The following is a 21,960-nucleotide window of genomic DNA, read 5'->3' on the forward strand; positions in this document are numbered from 1 at the left end:
CCTCCTGCCGCCGCCTCTTTTCCCTCTGCCCCCCCCTGCATTTTTCTTCCTCTGCGTTTTCTCTGTATATCCTCTGTCTCCCACTATATTTGTGCTCTCTCTCTCTCTCCCCTTCATTTACTTTCCTCTCCTCCCTCCCTTCCGCCATCCTCTCCTCCCTCCCCTCCTCTATGCTCTCTTTCCTCCCTCCCTCCCTCCTACCTTTTCCCCAGTGTCAGCTGCTGTCACTGTGGCAAAGAAAGTGACCAATCAGAGCCCACTTCACAGCACCGGCTTCTCCCTCCTCCCTCATTTCTTCGGTTTCTTCCCTCTGTTCCCCGCTCTTCCTCCTCCGCCTCCTCCTCCTACTCCTCCACGCCTCCTTTCGTCCCATCTGCCTCTCTTCCCCACAACCTTTATCAGCTCACTTCCTGGAGACGAAATATGATGCATTATGGGAGACAGACGGCTGTCTAACGGGGTTAGTTGTGCAGCGTGGCTTATCATCAGAGACACTGCTAATCCTGTGTGTGTGTGTGTGTGTGTGTGTGTGTGTGTGTGTGTGTGTGTGTGTGTGTGTGTGTGTGTGTGTGTGTGTGTGTGTGTGTGTGTGTGTACACCATATGAGCTGATGAACTCACACATGCACAGGCCCACACACACAAACACAACCTCACATGCTTACTCTCCTTTTCTGAGGAGGAGGCAGACGAGACATGTTTATGTTCGTCAGTATCTGCCAGGAGAATACGATTTGCATGATATAAGCATATTTTACCCTGCTGTGTACTGTTTTGCACTGTATCCACTTTACAACCTGCCTCTGTGTTGCTTATTTTTGCTGAGTTCAAAAGGATGATTCCCATGTCTTCTTCCCTTCACAATTACCTATATAATAAGAGCTAAAGGGCTAATAGGGCCGATATAATCCCTTCTCTGCCTCCATTAAAGCCTTATTTACACCTGTGTGTGTGTGTGTGTGTGTGTGTTCTCTCCTTCCTCTCAGGTGCTGATATGTGTACACGATGAGCGGACTGGGGGAGAACTCCATGGAGCCTCTGAGCTCAGAAAACCGGAAACGCAAGCTCTCCACTTGCGACACGCCTGGTCTGGGGTGAGTGTGGCTGATCAGCGCAAGAAATTGGGCTACTGGGTCAGTGGTTTCTCTAGTCCAGACTGTGTGGCTCCTTTGTGTGCCGTGATGAGTAAGAACCTCAATGTGGGCGAAAATCTAAGGAGATTTTTGTGTGTAGAAAAAACACTTTTTAGACTAACTTTTAATATTTAAAAAATGACTTTCTTTTTATTCTGTCTTTCTTATGTATTTTATTTAACCTGAAACCAGGATGGCAACAATATGACAGTAAATAAAATACGCCTGCACACCGACTCCAGACCACACATTTATTTAAGTAGGCAACATTTTGATCCCAGTCAGATCTTTGTGCTTCAGGTATTGAAAAGTAAGTAAAGTCCAGACCTAAACACAACAGGCCAGGAAAACTGTCATGCTATGCCAAATCTCTTTTTTTTTTTTTTTTTTTAAAGAGACATTTGAAGAAATACACTTATTTGGCTTTCATGTTGAGAGTCAGATTGACTCACTAAATATATGAAAAAAATATGAATAAATATGAAGCTACAGCCAGCAACCAATTAGCTTAGCTTAGCATAAAAACTGGCTGCTGCAGTGACTTCCTGGAGTCTTGTCATCACCGTGAGGTTGCCAGGCAACCAGCAGAGAATCCAGCAAGTCACCTCACCCATCCAAGAAATAGTCCATCATATAACCCCCAGCTTCTCACCAGGCTAGCTAAACCCCCCTGCTTCCAGTCTTATTGCTAAGATAAGCTAACAGGCTGCAGACTATAGCTTCAAGAGTACTATGAATCTTCTCATCTGACTCTCTGCAAGAAAGGTGGAGAGTACTGCAAGCGTGCTTCAGTTCCTCTTTAGGCTATCAGCAAATACAGTCAGTGTGCTCCAGCAACAATAAAAGCCACTGAGGATTTTTCTACTGGAAATCTTCAACTGGCTTTGCTTTTTTGAACAAAATACTTTCCACACACCTTGTAGCAACTCTGAATTGTTTCGAATATAAAAATAGCCCTGACAGCATTAGAAAAGTGGAGTAGCGTTAGCTTAGCTTTAATCTTTGCACATTGACCTCTGCAGGTGTGAGAGGAAGCGACGGGAGCAGGAGAGCAAATACATAGAGGAGCTAGCAGAGCTGATATCCGCCAACCTCAGCGACATCGACAGCTTCAACGTCAAACCAGACAAATGTGCCATCCTCAAAGAGACCGTGCGCCAGATCCGCCAGATCAAAGAGCAGGGTGAGTGGACGCCGGCGTGCCGAGAGCTGGAGCCGGACGAGTGCTCTGCAAGTCAGATGGACTGTGGGCATGTGTGTGTAGGAAACACTGGGAAAGGTGTTGAGGAAAGGGGGGGGGGGGCACACACACACACACACACAAGTGTCTCCTCAGAGCCCAGGTGCAAGGACGAATCAGTCATTCATCTCCCACAAATTTCACAGCCTCAACTGTTTATATTTGGGAGGAAACACTGGCAATGCTTTGTGAACCTGTCATTCATGTGTGTGTGTGTGTGTGTCTTACGGGCATGCACAGCTGTGAGCTGGCCTCGCCAGGGGCAGTTTAATTGGACGTTTGCAGGTAATCACATGCCCATCCATTCTGCTGAACTGCCAAATTATTAGTTCTGTTACAGCTGCTATTGTCATCGCTCTGTTTCCGTTATGCAGCGGTCATTCGTTTCTCCAGCGGACAGTTGAAAAGGCTGCGGGCTGAGACTCTTGCAGATGCGCGTCAGTGCAGATTGGACATATTTCAACTCTTACATTCAGAACTGCGCCGGCGTAATTTTTTCTATTCAAGGTGAATTTCTGGAGATCAGGGGGGAGAGCCGGTGGTGAATTTTTGTCTCTGCTCGGCTCAGTCAGCGTCTGCCACCTCGACAGGAAGGGGAAGAGGCTACAGCTGGCCCTGACTGGCTGCTGACAGGTTGCCATAGTTACAGGAAGTGAAGACAGAAATGACACAGGCGTTTAGACTCGTATCTGGCTTTCTACCTGTTCCTCTTCTCCTCTTCTCACTTTCAGTTGCTCTTTCAGCCAGTCTTAATTTTTGTTCTTTTCTCCATCCGTCACTCCTGTTTCTCATCTCTCTTGGATTGAATGTGCTCTGCTCTTGAATCTTCCTCCTCTTCTGTTTCCCTGCTCGCCCCCCCCCCCCATCTGTATTGCAGCACAATGAGTTGCAGCATCTTCAGGTTTGCTCCCAGCATCTTAAGATAGTGAGTGAACTGATGGAGTGCAGCCTCCCTCTCTCATTCCTCTCCCTCTTTTCCTCAGTCCTTCTCTACCTAACTTCACAGTGCCTGGCTGTAGGCAGCAATGGCTTTTTTTTTCCTTTGTGTGGGTATCTGTGCCCCTTGGGAGCTAATCAGATAGAATGATTCCTGTAGCCGAGCAGCCCCCGCCTCTTTCTTAGACCAAGCCCTGAATTAATACAACCACTGAAACGCCAGCCGCTTTCTGTCAGCGTCGTCTCCGTCCACATCCCTCTGGTTCAGCTGGTCCTTGCTGTCTCCCTCTCTCTCTCTTTATCTGTCTTTCTTTCCCTCTCTCAGACTCAGCCCCTCCATTAATTCAGGAGCCTCAGCTCCTGCCCCTGCACCATTACAGCTTCCAGAGCCTCTCTAGCTCTCTCCCGCGCTCTCTCTCTCTCAGCCCCAGCCTACCAGACAGTCCCTCAGAGTCTGACACTGAATATAAAGCATGAGGACGGCTGCTACCTGCTCCACATGCACCCAGCCCTCTACTCCTCCTGACGGGCTCCTCGGAGAAACCTGCCTCCGTCCGTCTCCCTCTTCACCTGTAGTTTTAAATCCCCCCCCAAAAAAAGAAAAAAATTGGGAAGATTGAGAAACACTGCCCCCTGCTGGTGCAGCCTGAGTAGTGAATGACTGGCTCTTTTCTCCAGTTTCAGGTATCGTTGCTCTCACCTTGTGTTTCTCCTTTGCTCTTTTTTTGCTTCTTTGTCGGCAGCTGGGCTTGAAATTGCTGTTTGTGATGTTCTTTTTGTAATGCGCTTCGTCTCTTTCCCCTCCCTCTCCTCTCCTACAGGAAAAGCTTCATCCAACGACGACGACGTCCAGAAGTCAGACGTGTCCTCGACAGGTCAGGGGGTCATCGACAAGGACCACCTGGGGCCCCTCCTGCTGCAGGTGAGTCCAGGGCTCCACCCCGATCAGTTGGACAATATATATCCGAGGTTTTGATTGGCCAGCTGGCCGGTAGTGACTTCCTGCCGCTGTGCTCTCAGGCTCTGGACGGCTTCCTGTTTGTGGTGAACCGGGAGGGAAGCATCGTGTTCGTGTCGGACAACGTGACGCAGTACCTGCAGTACAAACAGGAGGAGCTCATAAACACCAGCGTGTACAATATTCTCCATGAGGACGACAGGGAGGAGTTCCACAAGAACCTGCCCAAGACCAACAGTGAGAAACACACACACTTACACACATAGACACACTCACAGGGAAGCTGCACGTCTGCTCAGATGTAAAACCTGCTTGACATCTTCCACAGGGCCGTGGTATGAAGCAAGGTTTGAGAGGCTACAACAACTCCACACGCACGTCAGCGTAAACCCACTCAGTTATTTATTCACGCTCCTCCTTTCTTAACTTTTTCTCTCGTTATAATGAGGAGCTCCTGGGAAGCGTGCGCATGAGAACTTTTTAGAAACACACACACACCTGACAAAACACACATGTGCACAGGAGCACCCACCCACTCGGTGCTAAGCAGGCAGAGCGTAGCGCAGCTGTCAGTCACACTCAGTGGTCCAGACAGTGTAAAACAGGCCTGAGCTCTATTCAGATCCCATGGCAGCCATCTGGAAACTACTTACTGCTGAATAATGCACCTCCACACTTCCCTCTGCCTAATTCACTGTGTGTTTGCATGTGCATGTGTATGTCTTATTGTATATATTTACATGCATATATGTCAGTAACTTGATTGCGTTTTTTTTGACGATGCTGCTGGTGTGTGTGTGTATGCGTACATGTGTGTGTGACACCTATGAGTATGTGCACAGAGCACTATTTATAAAGCTGATTAATTATGAATATGTGTGCTCGACTGAACCTGCTACTCGATTAACTCCGCAGTAATGTTCCTAAGCAGCGGCGGCTGCGACGTGTCATTGACACGTTCTCTCACTTATTCCTCCCTTTTCCCTGCACGCTCCTTTATTCATTCACTCTTTTTATCTCTTAAAACTCATCTTTATCTACTTTTCCTCTGAGCGTCCCTTGTGCCTCTCTCTCAACTCACTCCTTCTCAGCCTCATTCATACTTAATATGGCTGCCTACTAAGATGAATATTGTGGTTGTCTGTTTCTCAACCTGCTTCTCGCTGCTCTCCCACCCCTCATTGTGTCTCGCTCTGTTGCTCTGCCCCTTCATTATCTTTTGGACCCATGAACGAAATACGCTCTCGCTGCACATTCCTGTGGGGTGACCGCTGACCACGCCGGCTACAGTTAAATACACACACTCGCACACGAGCGCCCAAGACACACGTACACGAACAAAAACAGGCGCGCACTCGATGCACAAAACATGAAGTGAGCTTTTGTTGTTGGCCAGTGTGTTTTTTGACCCCCTCCGTCTTGCGTCGTTGTTGGCTAATTGTGTCTGAAGGGAGGTGTCGGCCCCAGCGACTATGCTTTTCTCTGTCGAGGAGAGAAAACCAAGGCCTTGTTAAATCACCCCTTACTATCTGTTAGTCCCCCCCCAACACCAGCATGCCTCACTCTGCTGGGTCCTCTCTTGTGTCCTCCCTGCACCTGCCAGACCAGCCAACTCAAGGCCCTGATAAGGCTTCACACAGACCTTGGAGGACAGTTGGATGCCTCCCTGAAGTTTGCCTCCCCTTTCTCTCTCTTCCTCCCTCTCCCCTGTGAAGGTGACCCCGCCTAAATGAGTGTGTGTGTGCGCGCGCTGTGATGAGGAGTCAGGGCCTAAATGAGGATAGATGGCTGAGTGTCCCTGGCCTCTGCCCGCTGCAGAGCAGACTGAGAGGGAGAGATATTGGAAATCGACACCTTGGCTACATTAATCCCATGGTCCATTTAGCCAGGGATCTGAACAGCAGGAGAGGCTTCTGCTTCTCAATTTAAGAGGGAAAATACATGTTGCAGTGTGGTTGGTTTGTTTGTCCTGTGTGTGTGTGTGTGTGTGTGTGTGTGTGTGTGTGCCGTGGCAGGAAAGGGTGTGAGCTGAATCCATTCATAGCTACATTTGGGTTTCAGTCCCAGGAGTTATATGCTCATTCCATTTTACTCCAGAGTGTGAATTTATTTCTGTTTGTTTGCTTTCCTTTTAGTAAATGGAGTGTCGTGGGGAAGCGAGGCGGCCCGACAGAAGAGTCACACCTTCACTTGCCGGATGCTGGTCAAGTTTGGCCACGCCCACGGCCCCATGGACGAGGGGCCAGGAGGGCCGCGCTACGAGACCATGCAGTGTTTTGCTCTTACCCAGCCCAAGGCCATGATCGAGGAGGGGGAAGGTACGCTGGCAAAGTCGCAAATTTACACATGATTCATGACAAGGGGTCATTATTTTAGGATACTGCAAATTTGACACATTTGAAGTCCCCCTCATCTGCTGAAGGGAGGAAGTTTCTCTATGCTCCCCTTTAAAAATGACTTTAAAGTCCAGATGAAACAGCATTTTGAGAGTATCTGGCTTCCTTATCACAACTTTAACACAAACGAGGGTTTTGTGACATCTAAACTAGTTTGGAAGCTAGTCATCATCCAGTTTGCAACATGTGCAAATACACACAAGTGCAGCGTGGAAACCTAAAACCTCCAGTGCACACACACTGAGAGCAGACTCATCGTTGAACTTTGAAACTGAAAAGATTTGCATATTCATATATTCTGGACTAGTTGTAATTTTAAGAATTTGTAATGAGGTAATTGAACTTTTTATGGACAAATCATATCAGGCACAAATTATTGTGCTAAGCAGACTATTTTATATAGTGCTTAAATATCTAAAGCATGTCTGGAAGGCGTCTTTAAAAGAAAGACGAAAATTCTGGTTGAAAATTGGATTTTAAAGCAACTCACAGGTAATAAGTCAGTTTCTTTGTTTCTCATTTCACTCGTCACTGACTATTTCTCTGCTATGCTTGTCTCAAATACACGCTTCTGCAAGAAGGTAGTTATGGATGCATGGAGACGCAACACCTGCAAAAATTGGTTTAATATTGTAGGAAAATGCCCACACACAAGAGGCGCAGAAGATGCAAAAAGGATCAGTATGTGCAAAATGTGAACATTTTGAGTATAGGACCATCATCATCCTGCTGGTTGATGAACACCTGACACCTGTTGAAAATCCTGAGAGGTGGCTGGAGAAGCATTTTTCAGTGATAAACAAAGAGCTGCATGCATTGATCGTTAAACACAGCTGACACTCCTCTACTTTCACCCACAGACCTTCAGTCATGTATGATCTGCGTGGCCCGTCGGGTGACAGCCATGGAGCGAACGGAGAGCTTCAATACGCGACACGAGCTCTCAGGTGAGGAGCCGCGTACCTTAAATGCTCACCACGTTGATTCTTTATCCATGAGCAGGTTTGACTCATCCCTCTCGCGTCCCCTCCTTCCCTCCACTCCACTCGTCCTCCTTCTGTCCTCCCCGGCAGGTAAACTGATCCAGATCGACCAGAACTCTCTGCGAGCGTCGATGCGTCCAGGCTGGGAGGATTTGTTGAGGCGTTGCATTCAGATGTTCCTTCAGCACAGTGACGGGCAGCCCTGGTCGCACAAACGCCACTACCATGAGGGTGGGTCAGAGACACACACACACACACCTGGAGAGTCACTGCTGAAGTACCACAAACTTAGCGAGTGCATTTTGTGAAGTGCTGTTAAATCCACAATGAAAGAGCTGGAGTCAAAGGATGTCGCTGGATTTAAAGAACTGTTTACTCAGTGGTGTGTTCACTCTCTCTCTTACAGTTCTACAGTTGTAGCTATGAACAGTATGTTGCCTGACTGAAATGAACTGTGTTTAATTTGTTGCTGCTACCTGTCTCGGCCAGGCCTCCATTCATAAAAATCTTAATGAGACCTACAGGTTAAACACATAAACACAAGCACACACCTCATGCATCAGTATTGATCTCATGAATACAAATGTCTTGAGCGCTGCATTGATCCTCGCTGTAATCACAGAGCTGGTCTTCACATAAAGGCAGTGATTGATGACCTTTGTTAGCGTTTCGGGGTGTTAATTTGTCGTTTTATCTGTCTGTGCAGCCTTTCTGCAGGGTCACGCCGAGACACCCTTGTACCGCTTCTCCCTGTCCGACGGCACGCCAGTCACGGCCCAGACCAAGAGCAAACTCTACCGTCACCCCATGAGCAACGAGCCGCAAGGCTTCATCTCCACTCACCTACTTCAGAGGTCAGGAGCTGAAAACACACACATAACACTCAAAGACACATTCAAAGACAGCAAAGGATGTGTCATTTACTGTATTGGCTAAAAAGCACTTCCAGCATATCTATGCGAGGCAGCCAAGGCATTCAGCAGCTGAAGTAGCAGCTGAAGTAGCTTTTATACTCTGACGGCCTGTGAACAGTGAGAAGACTCCACGTAGGAGCCGGTGCTTTAGCTGCATTCATACTGACAGTCTGAGAGCGTTTAATGTGGGAGACACAGCGTTGTTGCATTTTGTCAAACCTGCTTCTTGTTTTCCGTCTCCTTCCACACAGAGAACCAAACGGTTACCGCTCAGCTCAGGGTGGGAACATGATGCCGAACGCTATGAGACAACAGGGCATGGGAGGCCCCAACCCCAATGCCCAAATGAACATGAACACCGGTGGGGGGATGGGGATGGGGGGCATGGGCAACATGAGCAGGGGCTTCGGCATGAACGAGCAGAGCCACATGGGCCACATGGGTCCGATGGGAGGTGGCCCCATGTACGGAGGGAGCGGTGGAGGAGGAAGTGGAGGTGGAGGCATGGGCAACCGCATGATGCAGATGAATCAGATGGGGCAGATGAATCAGGTGGGGCACATGAATCAGATGAATCAGATAGGTCCCATGAATCACCCGGGCCAAGGCATGCAGCAGCACCCACAGCAGCCCCCGTTCCAGAGCAGCGGAGGGTTTGGGCTGAGTGGCATGAACAGCCCTTCAGGGAGCCCCAGAATGGGCGGCCCCCAGCAGGGACTCTTGATGTCACCCCGGAACCGAGGGAGCCCAAAGATGGGGGCCAACCAGTTCTCACCTGGAGGTGAGATATAATCGCTGTCTGGTAGTTTAGTGTCCGCTATTTATTAGTTGACTTTTTTGTTTGATTGAGTTAATTTGAGTAATTTTTTTTTCTTTCCAGGCATACACTCCCCCATGAGTGGCATTGTCAGCGGTGGAGGAAGTGGGGGGAGCACCACCACCTTCTCCAGCAGTTCTCTAAATGCCCTGCAAGCAATCAGTGAAGGAGTAGGGAGCTCCCTCCCCTCAACCCTAACGTCGCCCTCGCCAGCCCTTAAACCAGACAGCTCTCCCAGCGTCCACTCCTCTTCTTCCTCTCAGCCCAGTCAGCCTGCCAAACCAGGCCAAGAGGGCTCTAAAAGCCCAGCGGGAGGCTTAGGGCCTGGGCCCAGTGACCACCACCACCCCATGCTCCATCACCACCATCATCAGCATCCTCAGGCTGAGAGTTCTGGAGACCGACCAGACAGCCAGGCAGCTACTGCGACGAAAGAGTCTGGAGAAGGAAGCAATGAGGCGGGGGTGGCGAGCTCTGAACCCGCTCGGAGGGTGCCAGACAGTAAGGGGCATAAGAAGTTGCTCCAGTTGCTGACTTCACCAACTGAGGAGCTGGGAATGGGTGGCAGCGGACCAACAGGGCCCCCTGTACCAACCCCACAAACCAGCAGCAGCACCCCTGCAGGCACAGACAGTAAGGACCCGACCGGAGGCATGACTAGCCCATCATCTACTGGGGTCTCCTCCTCTTCTTCAGCCAGTGCCAATGCGGGCCAGGCGAGCGGCCCAGGAGGCGTGTCAACATCGTTATCATCAGCCCACTACACCGGCTCACTGCAAGAAAAGCACAAGATCCTCCACAAGCTTCTTCAAAATGGAAACACCCCAGATGAAGTAGCTAAGATCACAGCCGAAGCTACAGGGAAGGTGTCGCTGGGGAACCAGGAGGGCGGTGAGGCTGGAACCGGAGGCTCAGGGGCCGGGACGGGGCCCGGGATGACGGAGCCCAAGCAGGAGCAGCATAGCCCCAAGAAGGAGAAGACCCATGCCCTCCTTCACTACCTCCTCAACAAGGATGATTCCAAAGAGCCAGCAGATGTCAAGCCTAAACTCGAAGAGCTGGATGGAAAGGGAGCCCCAGGGGCCGCTGGCGGCCCTGCGCGGGGCGGCCCTGGATCTGGGCCTGGCCCTGCACCCGACCATCCTGAGAGCAAGATCAAGTCAGAGCCACCGGATGACGTAAGGTTGCTTCCTTCTTAAGACATGATTGGATAACTGCAGCTTTATTTTTGTTATTGACATTAAGCTAGCCATACAGTGCACCAACTGTTTGGCCTTTGACTCATTACCTCTGATCTGGATGAATGTGAATCTTCATAGACATTCACATCATGACTAATTTGACCTATATTTGTTGTTCAGTTGCACAACCTGGAGTCTATCCTCGGAGATTTGAGGGGTTCAAGCTCTGACTTTTACCCCGATCAGGCAGGAGGTGGAGGGGCTAACGACACAGGAAACAAACCACAGGGTTGCCTTGACGACAGTCTGCAGGGTAAGAGACCAAAGCCTATAAGAAGTGGCAGTTACATGCATCGAGGGCGTCATGACATCATTTGTGACGATATAAATATACAATGCCAGTGAAACTCCATCTGGCATCATCATATGCTGCCTTTCTGAGTTTTGTTTTACTTCTACGGCTTAATTTCTGCTCTTCATGCAAATATAGGCCTCACTATTTTTTGTCCCTCTCTTATTGCCTCACCTTTTTTAAGAAATATCACTAATTTCATTTCATTTCATTTAAAAAAATCAAATATTTGTGTACAAATGCAGTACTTGATAGTAAAATGTGCTTGAAATTGTCTTTCATCATCATAGATGTGATCTAACGAATATGGAAAGAAGCTCTGTCTGTATGTAATGTGATAATGTTTGTCTTTCTCTGCACCCATTCTTCTGATCAACATTATGCTTGCTCAGGCCCTCATCAATACACCCGTCGAGTGTGAAGTGCGAATGCTGATGCGACTAGTTTAGAAACAAACATTTTAATAGCATATTTTGACATTCTTAGTGCATAAAATGACTGCACATTTTGCTTAACATGTGTGCAGCATGCCGGCCTACGCTCAGTCAATTAAATTCATCATTAAGTCATTTAATGATTGTTCAGATTGATTACAATTAATAATAATTTAGGCCGAAGAGTCATTTTCTAGGAACTAGGCATATTGTAATATAATTGTACTGTTAATAAAGTGAAAAAGCACCATATGCATATATTTACAAAGGTGGGTCTAGTCTGGAACTGTCTGGAGCTATGGGGGCCCTCCGACTCTGCAGCTCGATGATATTGAGAAAGCTGTAGGAAGCAACACTGGAGACCAAGCAGTTGTTTTGAACGGGCACTGCACTGGTTCATTTATGCATTTATGCATCCTCACTCTCTGAATATTTGGTTTTTATGCATTCATGTCTATAAGAAATCAATATTTTCTAAATGCCAGAGGGTACTGAGATATTATTTTTTTCCCATATTACCTAATTTCATGCGACACAAACGTTATTCTCCCTGTTATTGAGATAAACAGAAGTGTGTGACCAATGCATTCATACTTCTTGTGTACAGGCAGTCCAGGAATAGGTCCAGGGCCTCGGGGGCCCTTCCAGAGGGCCATGTCCATGGATGGGAAGCCTCCAGGTGGGCCTGGAGGAGCAGGTAGACGCCCCATGCTCATCAAGCAGGAGAACATGATGGGCAGCCCAGACGGCTACCCAGGAAACATGGGTGTGTGTTTAAGCGGTATAATTATTTTCAGCACATTTTCCCTCCCCAGTATTAGCTACCAGTTTAGATCCTTTACTACATTGTTCAACTTTGTAGAAACAGATTTAAGATGATGAGTGTTTATTGCTGAGACTCTGAGCTCTCTTTTCAACACTTTCATGATACTGACACATGCACATCTGCTGTTTATGTATTACCAGGACCAATGAATAGGGGCATGGTTCCCCAGAGGTCTCCCATGGGGGGGTCAGGGGACTGGGGCATGCCCCGCTCCAGTGCCAGCCCTGTGGGCTCAGCAGGACACCCCTCCATGATGCGCCCAGGCATGGAGTACAACAACAGCAAGAGCATGATGTCTGGGCCTATGGTGAGCCGCTCCAACAGCGTACCGGGCACCAGGTCTATGCTGCAGCAACAGCTCATGGAAATGGGTACGTGTGACATTCTGTTGCCAGGTGTTTGAGATATGATCATGCACACTTTTATGTGAAGATATGCACCAAAAAGCAGGAATAAGTGTGAAAACAGGAAAACAAGAATAAGAGTCCGCAGACAGACAAGTGACTCTGTGAGACTGAACAATCCCAATGCTAACGACAGCATGCCAACATGCACACAGTGACAATGCTAGCATCACAGGTATACTGTTTCCCATGGTCACATGTTCGTGTAGTTTGTTACCATGCTGCCATTTGGTGATTAGCAATAAACACACAGTACAGCTGCAGCTGATGGGAAATTTTGACCTGATGGTGGTGATAAATGAAAAGTTCAGGGATTGCCAGCTATTCACCCCGAGGGGATCGTGAATGTCTTTACTAAATTTCATGGTAATGCATCTTATAGTTATTGAAATATTTCAGTTTGTACCTATGTAGTGGACCGACTGACCGACAGTCCTGTTCACAGGCATCCAAATTACTTGTTTTTGCTCATTCTTTGGTGAATCCACATGCTGCCGGTATAACCTGTAGCTTCTGACTGGCCAGACACTCTGTATGTGTATTAATGTGTTGTCTTTGTGGTTAAGGAGGTTCTGCTGACATGGCCATGGGTATGAGCCCCTTCAGCCAGCAGGGCCAGCCCAACCAGTCCCCGTCCTGGCCGGACACTTTAATGGGCATGGAGGGTAACAGGTCAGTGCAACGTTCCTTATTGTCTGTATTCCTAATTAGCTGCAGTGAGCTCATGAGGCAGTTCGTACTGAACGTCATGGTGTCTGCGTGCCTTGCAGGCGCCAGTTTGGCAACACCTTAGATGATCTCCTCGTGCCTCCCACCACCAGTGAGGGTCAGAGCGATGAGCGGGCCCTTCTGGACCAGCTGGACTCTTTGCTGAATAACACAGATGGCATCGCTCTGGAGGAGATAGACCGAGCCCTGGGCATCCCAGACCTCGTCAGCCAGGTAGGTCATCAGAACAGATATAAAGAGATGGATTAACAACGCTGTGCTCTTCTAGATCCCTCCAGAAGTAAAGAAAAAGGAGAAATGATGAGGCTGCATATCATGACTCATGAATGAACCTTACATTCATCTTTGCATTAGATATTTCAGTCATGACTCACCGTGTTCAGACTGTTCTTTCACTGAAGGGAGATAGATGAGCCCAGAGGGATCTGTCTGTGCTGCTTAGACAAAGACAATTACTGAGCCAACCAGTTGGAAATTAATCAATTAGATGGAGAAGTTTGACAAACTTCTCTTTTTGTCCTCCTGTCCTGTCTGCTCCAGAACCAGGGAGCTGAGCAGCAGATGGAGCCTTTTCCAGGGCAGGACCCATCCATGGTCCTGGACCAGAAGCCTCTCTATGGACAGGGCTATCCCGGACCCCCCACCATGCCTATGCAGTCTGGCTATGGAGGGAACCCCATGCAGGGACAGGCCCAGCAGGGAGGGTTTGGGCCCATGCTCTCTCAGATGGGCCAAGGTGGCAGCTTCCCTGGTATGGGTGGAATGGGCGGCATGGGACACCCGCGTGCCAACATGATGAGACCCAGGATGATGACTGCCAGCAAGCCCATGAGGCTCCAGCTGCAGCAGAGGCTCCAGGGGCAGCAGGTATCAATCCAGGAAGCTCACTGGTTCATCAGTTTTATGTGCAAACAATAAGCTTGTGTCCCAGTTGTCCCAGTATGGTACTAATTCTCTTCTAACTGGTTAACAGTGTATTGTGAATTACAGTTTTAGATGTAATTATAAATGGCAATATGCAGATTAAATCAGTGGATGACTTTGTCAGTGATATAACCTTAAACCTTAAAGCTAGAACTGAACAAACGGATTAATAGGAACTTGGAAACACATGTGTTACCTGCTTTTAATGGCTTTTAATTTTGAAATTGGGCAACACATCCTGAAGTTGCAGCTCAAGTGATGTCTGATCAGAGAATTTTTACAGATTTCTTGTTTTTAGTCGTGCTCCATCTGTGTTGGTATATACTGTGCATATGATTTATTTGTAAATATGCAGTGTGGAAGGGTCAGTAACAATTGCTCTGCTGTCTTCAGTTCATGAATCAGACACGGCAGGGCATGGGCATGAAGATGGAGAACCCAGGAGGCAACCCTGGCATGAGGCCCAGCATGCAGCCCGGCATGGGAGGACAGGTAGATGTTACTCTTAAAATGAGACTCAGTGTCACAGATTTTGTTTTAATCAGGGCACTTGTCTTTTTAGCTCTTTATTTCACCTGGAAGCCCCTCTAATGGATGAACCTGGACCAAAAACCATGCATTTATAACTCTCAACATGTATAGCTGCAGACTTGAAACTGAAACCTGTCAAGAGACAGAAAGGAGCTGGAGGGTGAGAGGGAGGCAACAAAGGTCCCTGCCCAACGGATAATCAAAAGAAAAGTTACATCCACCTGAAATCTGCCTTCTTCTCCACAGTTTTAAGCACTTTCAGCTCTGAGTTGTCATGAGCTTTGATAGAGGGGTCCACAACGATACAGTCTTGGTGAAAATATATTGTCTCTGGTTTAAATTTAGCTTAAATTGTTCATTTCCTCATCTCAAACATATCTTTGATGCAACTGTCAAATGATGCAACTTCCTCTAGGTACTTAACTGTTGTGGTTCAGTGAAATTTAAAATAGCATTTTGAGCGTTTTTAACTTTACATACTGCGTATTTTATAATATGCCTTTTATTAAAGTTCCGAATATATTCAGCTCGTTGATTATGCTTGTTTTGTGCAGCCGGGCTTCCTCAATGCTCAGATGATGGCTCAGCGCAGCAGGGAGATGGTCACCATGCAGATGAGGAGGCAGCGCATGATGATGCTGATGCAGCAGCAGCAGCAGCAGCAGCAGGCGGCAGCGGCCGCCGCTGCAGCCGCGGGAGGATTCAGTCCTCCTCCAAACGTCACGGCTCCTGGCGGCATGGACAACCCTATGGGAGGGCCAAACATGGGCCAGCCGGGCCCCCAGCAGTTTGGCTACGGTGGGAACTACGGTGAGTCTGCAGAGCCCGGTGTCCAACACAATACTGCTGCTCCCTGCTGGTGAGTGTGTGTACTGCAGGGTTCACCCTCCTGAAAGACTGGCAGATTTATGTAAATAATCTGACTAAATATAGTTATTGAAGGGATAGTAAGTATCAGAACACGCTCCCAGGCAACAGGGTCATCATCTTTATTTACCACTATCATTATCTGTTTCCTCTGGAGAGAGGAGTGAGCTGAGGCTGGATGATTTATCTCCACAGGGATGGGCCAGCAGGGAGACCCCTCGTTCGGCCCATCAGGCGGCAGTCCTCCTAACGCCATGATGCCCGGCCGCCTGGGACCTCAAAACCCCATGATGCAACAGCATCCACAGGGCGGTCCCATGTACCAGAGCGCAGATATGAAAGGCTGGTCGCAGGGAGGCATGGGACGCAACAGGTATGAAATCACACAGATTACAACAGGAGTGTGCTGTAAGAAACCTTTAGGGAGAAAGTTTGGCTTCAGTTTTTCTTGTCCTCAGCGTGTGTAGTGACAGTAAAGCCCTTCTTCCTTCCTTCCTGTTGTTTTCCTTCATCAGTTCTTACCCTCAGCAGCAGTTTGGGCAGCAGGGACCTCCAGGGCAGCAGCAGTTTGGGCAGCAGGGGAATCCAGGCCAGTATGGGGGCATGATGATGAATGGGGGCATGCCAGCCAGCGGAGGAGGAGGTCACATGGGCCAGATGGGGGGACAGATGGGTATGAACCCAATGGTGATGGGACGTATGTCTATGGGGCCTGATCAGGTAGGTGCAGAGATTAGGAGAGTGTGAATACTTAAAGGACAGGTTTGCATTTTTTAAGTTTATCTTGATACTGACATGGCCACATGTTCACCGAAAGGGTTACAGGTCATTGAGACGTTCCTTCTGCCTGTAGAAGGTGCAAAGAAATTAGTGTGAGTTTGTTAAAGCAAGTGTCACCCAGCTTTGTGTTTACTATCCTGCTGCTGCTCTTAAAAGCTAAGTGCAGCAAAGCACAGTGTGAACAGACTTGATCATGACATACATGAAACGTTTGACTGACACTTTTTTAATCGATCATCTCGATGTGCTGTCTTCTTCTGCAATGAATGAATGGCACCCGCCTGGAGAATGAACACCACCAGCTGTTCATATCGATGAACCAACTCTTAAAACAACCCCCATTCCAACTGGAAGCTGTGTAAAACTTAAATAAAACAATGTGATAATTTGCTAATCCTTTCTGACAGATACTCAATTGAAAACAGTACAAATACGATATATAATGTTTTATCTCATCAGCTTCACTGATTTTTGTAAATATCTGCTTATTCTGGATTTGATGCAGCAACATGTTTCAAACATGTTGGGACAGGAGCAACTAAAGACTGGGAAAGATGTAGAACGCTCCAAAAACACCTGTTTGGAACATCCCACAGGTAAACAGGTTGATTGGTAACAGGTGATAGTATCATGATTGGGTATGAAAGGAGCATCCTGGAAAGGCTCAGTTGTTCACAAGCAAGGATGGAGCGAGGTTCACCACTTTGTGAACACACGATTGGATAAAGGATGTTACTACATGGACTCAGGAACACTTTGTAAAACCTTTTACACAGCAACACAACTTTTTTGGGATCTTGGTGGTGTTTGCATAATGGTTGTGTTTAGAATTGCTCATTAACTTGGAGATTTTGTTACAATTTGATGCTACAGTTGGATGGAAACCTGGCTGCTGCCTGTGAAAACACAAGGAGGGAATTTTATCCTGAAAAGACTAACTTTGAAGGATACACATTAGCCACTTGAAGCCCACTCGATTTAACAAACTCAGACTACTCGTTTCTTTGCTCCTACTACGGACAAGAGGAACAATTACAGCAACCAGTAACCATTTCAAGGTACACAGGGGCATGTCAGTGTTGTTTTAAGATAGACTTGATAAATTGTGAAGCTGTCCTGTCTGACTCTGGTAGCTGTTTTGCAGACAGACCCTTCACTCTTTTCCTCTTTTCTTCCCTTCAATCCAGAAATACTGCTGAGCGTCGCGACGGAAGCGTTTGTCTCACTGTGATCTCCATGCAGAGAGAGGACACGGCTGCAGCACTGAAGGGTGTGGAGGACCAGGCGGTGTGTGTGAGTGTGTGTGTGTGTGCGCGCGTGTAGTGCTGCACTCCCACCAGAAGGGGGAGCAAACCTTCTTTTGGACTCGCGGCCAGTAATGGCAGCCTGGCTCCCTGGAGGAAAACAGACAGGCTGTCTCAACATACCTGGAAACACACAGCGTTGGTTAGAATCAGAAACACTGTGACACATTAACACTCATAAACTCCTCGATCCTGAGACAGTCACACACACACACAGCTCTGTGATTCCTCTCGTAGACTGTAGATGTAATATTCCTGTCTTTTTGAGGTGTGTGTGTACCTCAGTAGACGCACACCACACACCGGACCAAACGGTGAGACGCCTGAGTAGATGGCAGACTTGAACATGGACACCCCCCCCCCTTTGTCGAATGTACCATGAAGCTGTGTTCGGACTTAAAACGCGGGATCCCTCTCCTGTTCGGAACCCTGTGGGAGTTTTATCCGCCGCCTCTGTGCTGCTGCTGAAGGATCGTAAAGTGAACACGGTTCTACACGACTAGATTGTGACACTCAGATGAATGTCATTAGGCAGCAGCATGTTGTTTCATCCTCCAGGACGTCGCGGGGCTGACGTACGACTGAATCACTCGTTGGCTGATTGCACTTTAAGGAAAGGCCAACATCAAAAGGATTGTGGCAATATAGAGGCCTTTACCCGAGAGTTAAATGAATAGCAGCAGACATTTACTGTTTATTTTTGTGTGTGTGTGCGCGTGTGCGTGTGTGTGTTCTTTCCTCTGAGTGACGGGGGGCTGTTGATTGGAAATGGGTAACCTTGATGACCTTTGTTCAAAAGTGGGAACCAGTAGAAAGGCAGTAAGCACAGATTTTATCCAACGCTCTCCTCTACAGCGGACCGATTTATTACAACAGGAGAAATTAACCCTTTTTAACTCATTTTAAAAATCACTCTTGAAACAAACAGACTAATGTTCAAAACTCCACTTATATTTCTACAGATTCATGACGTGATCGTTTTAGCATTCCAGAGGTGATTTTTAAATCCAGATGTTGCAGATATTTTGGTTACCTCGCACCAACTTACAGTGTTACTGCAAGTGCAGAAATGAAATTGATTGCCAATGCTAAGGTTGCGTGTATATGAGCTCACACTGTAAGAGAAAGTATACGTTAGATTTCAGTGTAGACGTGCGGATTTCTAGCAATAATCCTTCCTCCTGGTTTTCCTCTGAGGACAAAGCTGAAGTATCATTTACTCAAAACGACGGCACTGCAGTATTAGACATGATGTCTTGTTTGGAGCTTCTTTTTTTTTTTCCTTTTGTCTGTGAATATGAATTGTAAATACGCTTCAAATGTACTATATATAAATATATATATGCTTTTGTAGGTCACATACTGTTTTTGCACAGATTGTAAGGCTTGATATTTAAAAGTGTAATTTTCTTAATCCGTCATAGGTCAGCTTTTATTTTCAATACTTTAACCGTTTGTTGGAAGGGAAGGGCCTCCTTTTTGTAAGCAGTACGTGTAGATTTTCTTTCATACTGCCACTTTCTTTTACTCGGAAAGCGCTCTTTATTTTCTGAGGACATCGTCTTAGCTAAAGAGGTGCTAGTGTGTAATTTGTTTTTAATAAATTATTCTTCTTTTGACAGAAAAAAAACCCACAAAACATGCCTATAAAAAGAAAAAAAAAGAGTTGACACATGATTGTGTTTGGCTTCTAGGGGCCCAGATGTCTTATCAGTTCGTGGGGTTGATATTTAACCCCATACTTCCATGTGCGACTTTAAGTTTCACTCCTGAGAGCTCTGCGCTTTGGATTTTGCGCATCAGTCCGGCTATATAACTATCCACAAGTCTTTTAGGTTTGCTCACAGATGTTTCATCCTCATGGAAGCTACACAACAAGTAGTTTGAGTCCCTAATCGCCCATCAATCTCCTGACAGGTGACTTTTTTTTTTTTTTTTTACATGTAACTTTGCCTTTATTTTCACGTCTTTCCTGTGAAGCTTTTGTTGAGAAATCTACCTTTGAACACATGCTCAATCCAAAGATTTTTGTTTGTCATTCTGCAGTGCTTAGAACAGTTCCTGACGTAGCTCGTGCAAGTACTCATGTGTGCTTTTACTGTTGCACATAACCTATGATATACATTGAACTAAATATGTTTGATTGCATATATTATATTCCCCATCCGTATGACATAGAGTAGACATGAGTCTGGTTCTGCTGAGGTGGTTTTTCTTTGTGATTGTTTCTTCCTTCCTGTACATCTCATGGCCAGTTGAATTGTGGTGCTGCAAACGGTTATTTCACAAGAGAATGTTGAGATTTTCTAAGCTGGAAAGGAGGTTTCATGATTGATGTCATTTTGTCTCAGAATAATAGCTTGGACTTTTTTTTCTAACCCCAGTCTCAATGAAGAATATGAAAGTTTAATCTACAAATATTCAAAAAAAATGTGTGTTTTGCTTTAAAGGAGAGGAACTCCTCTTCATCGTTTGTGCTAAAGAATAGAGAAAACACACTTGGAAGCATACGTCATTATTACAGGATGTAATATACTATTCCATTTTTTTTCTTACCTTGTTTCTTGATGTTAATATTGATGTAAATACAAATTTATATTTAAACATTACAATGTGTTTTGTCTTTTTTTCATGCGCACGCGTTCATTTTGCGCACATGACTCGACAGTCCTGCAGCCACAGATCAGTCTGAGAGCAAAAACAACGTCCAGCCATGTTGTGGATGTGACTGAAAGTGTTATTTTACTGCAGTAACAAGGGATGCAAGCAGAAGCACCGGAGCCTGCCAGTCTGCGTGAAGTGGGAGGTGAGTGTGTGTGGATGTGAGGCGCAGACATGTGGAGGGAATTCAGAGTGTGAAGGACATCTGTGCGGCGACTCCTCAGAAGTGAACTCAAAAGGATGAGAGCTTCCTCTCAGACTGACTGTTGTCGGTGACATTGAGGTTCACGCTGCCGCCTGCAGCCTCGCTTTCATCTGCTGTTTGTTTCCTGCAACTGGTCCCCGCCACCCCACCCCACCCCCCGTGAGAGCTTTTGTCATTAATCATCCCACTTTCTTGCCTTCTCTTAATGATTTTGCACCCTATGAAAAGATCTCACACCTCCGGGCTGTCCCAGCACTGCTGCTGTTACATTTACTGTACCCAACCTGCAGAAGCCCGTCAGCCCATTCAAAGCTTTAAACGACTTTTCCTTTTCAGGCTTGAGTGTCATTCGTAATGAAATTACAGTGTCTGTCAGTTTAAGGGTTTGGCTGCCAGGTTACTGCTGGCTGACTCACTCAATCCTTCAAACTGCGGCTGTGTAGGTGGAGGAACTGTCTGACACATTCAGAGCCCAAGACAAGAGGCTCATTTCTGTTTCACTTTTCTTTTAATGCAGTCATTTGTTAATGTGGTTCACTGTTTAAGAAGCAACAACTGTTTGATCTTTATTCTCTTAAGCCGTGCCAGGGGCAACAACTACTGCATGGATTGCCATGAAATTTTGTGCAGGCGTTCGTGCTCCCAAGATGATGAATCCTGCAGACTCACATTTGTGTTTTCGAGTAAAGCTTCTCCACAGCTACTGGATGCATTGTCATGAGAGGTCATGCACTCACTTCTCCCTCAGGATTAATGGTCATAACGTCATTAATAATTATGTGACAAAATAATCCTCTGAAGCTGCCACTAGGTCAAAATTTAAATGCTTCTGATAGTGTGTTTAATGAATAATCGCCTGCATGTCACTCCCACTGGCCTCAGCTGTACTTTGTGTTCATGCTAACATGCTAAACCAAGATGGTTAATGTGGTTAACATTACACCTGCTAGGCGGTATTAGCATTTGCCTCAAAGCGCTGCTGTGACTAACAGAGCCGACTGTCTTGTCAAATAGTTAAAGTAGTTTAGAAGTAAACCCATCCAGTTACACCAGAGTTACTAAATACTGACAACTGACTATCATAGTTTCATTTTACACAAGTCAAGTTGAAAGTTCGCAGACTGAACGAGAATGAAAATACAACTATTTTATGAATAGAAAACCTTCAAAATACTGAGGTGTACAATATCAGGACTACCAGGCCCTGGGTCAGCCTGCAGGAACCACTCTGATGGAGGATTTGCTGGTCCATAAAGTGCGGCTGAGGGAGTTAAAGTAGAAAATAAAAACAAGATAATGCTTTCATAAAATCATAAATTAAAAATGAGACATCTGGTGTCTAATTTTAACCAGAGATCTTGGCACAAATCGGATCCAAACTGAGTC

General features: G+C 46.7%; 1 protein-coding gene across 2 annotated transcripts in view; it reads left to right on the forward strand.

The window, feature by feature from the left end:
* Nucleotides 1–20,308, forward strand: part of LOC121612825 (nuclear receptor coactivator 3-like) — a 62,136-nt gene extending 41,828 nt beyond the window's left edge. For both annotated transcript variants that reach the window (XM_041945950.1, XM_041945951.1), the window contains exons 3-23: nucleotides 986–1,093; nucleotides 2,155–2,315; nucleotides 4,130–4,230; nucleotides 4,329–4,503; nucleotides 6,402–6,584; nucleotides 7,523–7,609; nucleotides 7,736–7,876; nucleotides 8,352–8,499; nucleotides 8,811–9,340; nucleotides 9,440–10,554; nucleotides 10,738–10,870; nucleotides 11,951–12,109; nucleotides 12,310–12,540; nucleotides 13,140–13,245; nucleotides 13,344–13,515; nucleotides 13,843–14,169; nucleotides 14,620–14,718; nucleotides 15,312–15,567; nucleotides 15,820–15,997; nucleotides 16,140–16,344; nucleotides 17,592–20,308. In XM_041945950.1, the coding sequence (XP_041801884.1) occupies nucleotides 1,005–1,093; nucleotides 2,155–2,315; nucleotides 4,130–4,230; nucleotides 4,329–4,503; nucleotides 6,402–6,584; nucleotides 7,523–7,609; nucleotides 7,736–7,876; nucleotides 8,352–8,499; nucleotides 8,811–9,340; nucleotides 9,440–10,554; nucleotides 10,738–10,870; nucleotides 11,951–12,109; nucleotides 12,310–12,540; nucleotides 13,140–13,245; nucleotides 13,344–13,515; nucleotides 13,843–14,169; nucleotides 14,620–14,718; nucleotides 15,312–15,567; nucleotides 15,820–15,997; nucleotides 16,140–16,344; nucleotides 17,592–17,603 (4,608 nt within the window). In that variant the 5' untranslated portion in view covers nucleotides 986–1,004 and the 3' untranslated portion in view covers nucleotides 17,604–20,308. The remainder of the gene's footprint in view (nucleotides 1–985; nucleotides 1,094–2,154; nucleotides 2,316–4,129; nucleotides 4,231–4,328; nucleotides 4,504–6,401; nucleotides 6,585–7,522; nucleotides 7,610–7,735; nucleotides 7,877–8,351; nucleotides 8,500–8,810; nucleotides 9,341–9,439; nucleotides 10,555–10,737; nucleotides 10,871–11,950; nucleotides 12,110–12,309; nucleotides 12,541–13,139; nucleotides 13,246–13,343; nucleotides 13,516–13,842; nucleotides 14,170–14,619; nucleotides 14,719–15,311; nucleotides 15,568–15,819; nucleotides 15,998–16,139; nucleotides 16,345–17,591) is intronic.
* The last annotated feature ends 1,652 nt before the right edge of the window (nucleotides 20,309–21,960 follow it).

Source organism: Chelmon rostratus, chromosome 10, assembly GCF_017976325.1.
Source record: "Chelmon rostratus isolate fCheRos1 chromosome 10, fCheRos1.pri, whole genome shotgun sequence".
NCBI classification, from domain to species: Eukaryota; Metazoa; Chordata; class Actinopteri; order Chaetodontiformes; family Chaetodontidae; genus Chelmon; species Chelmon rostratus.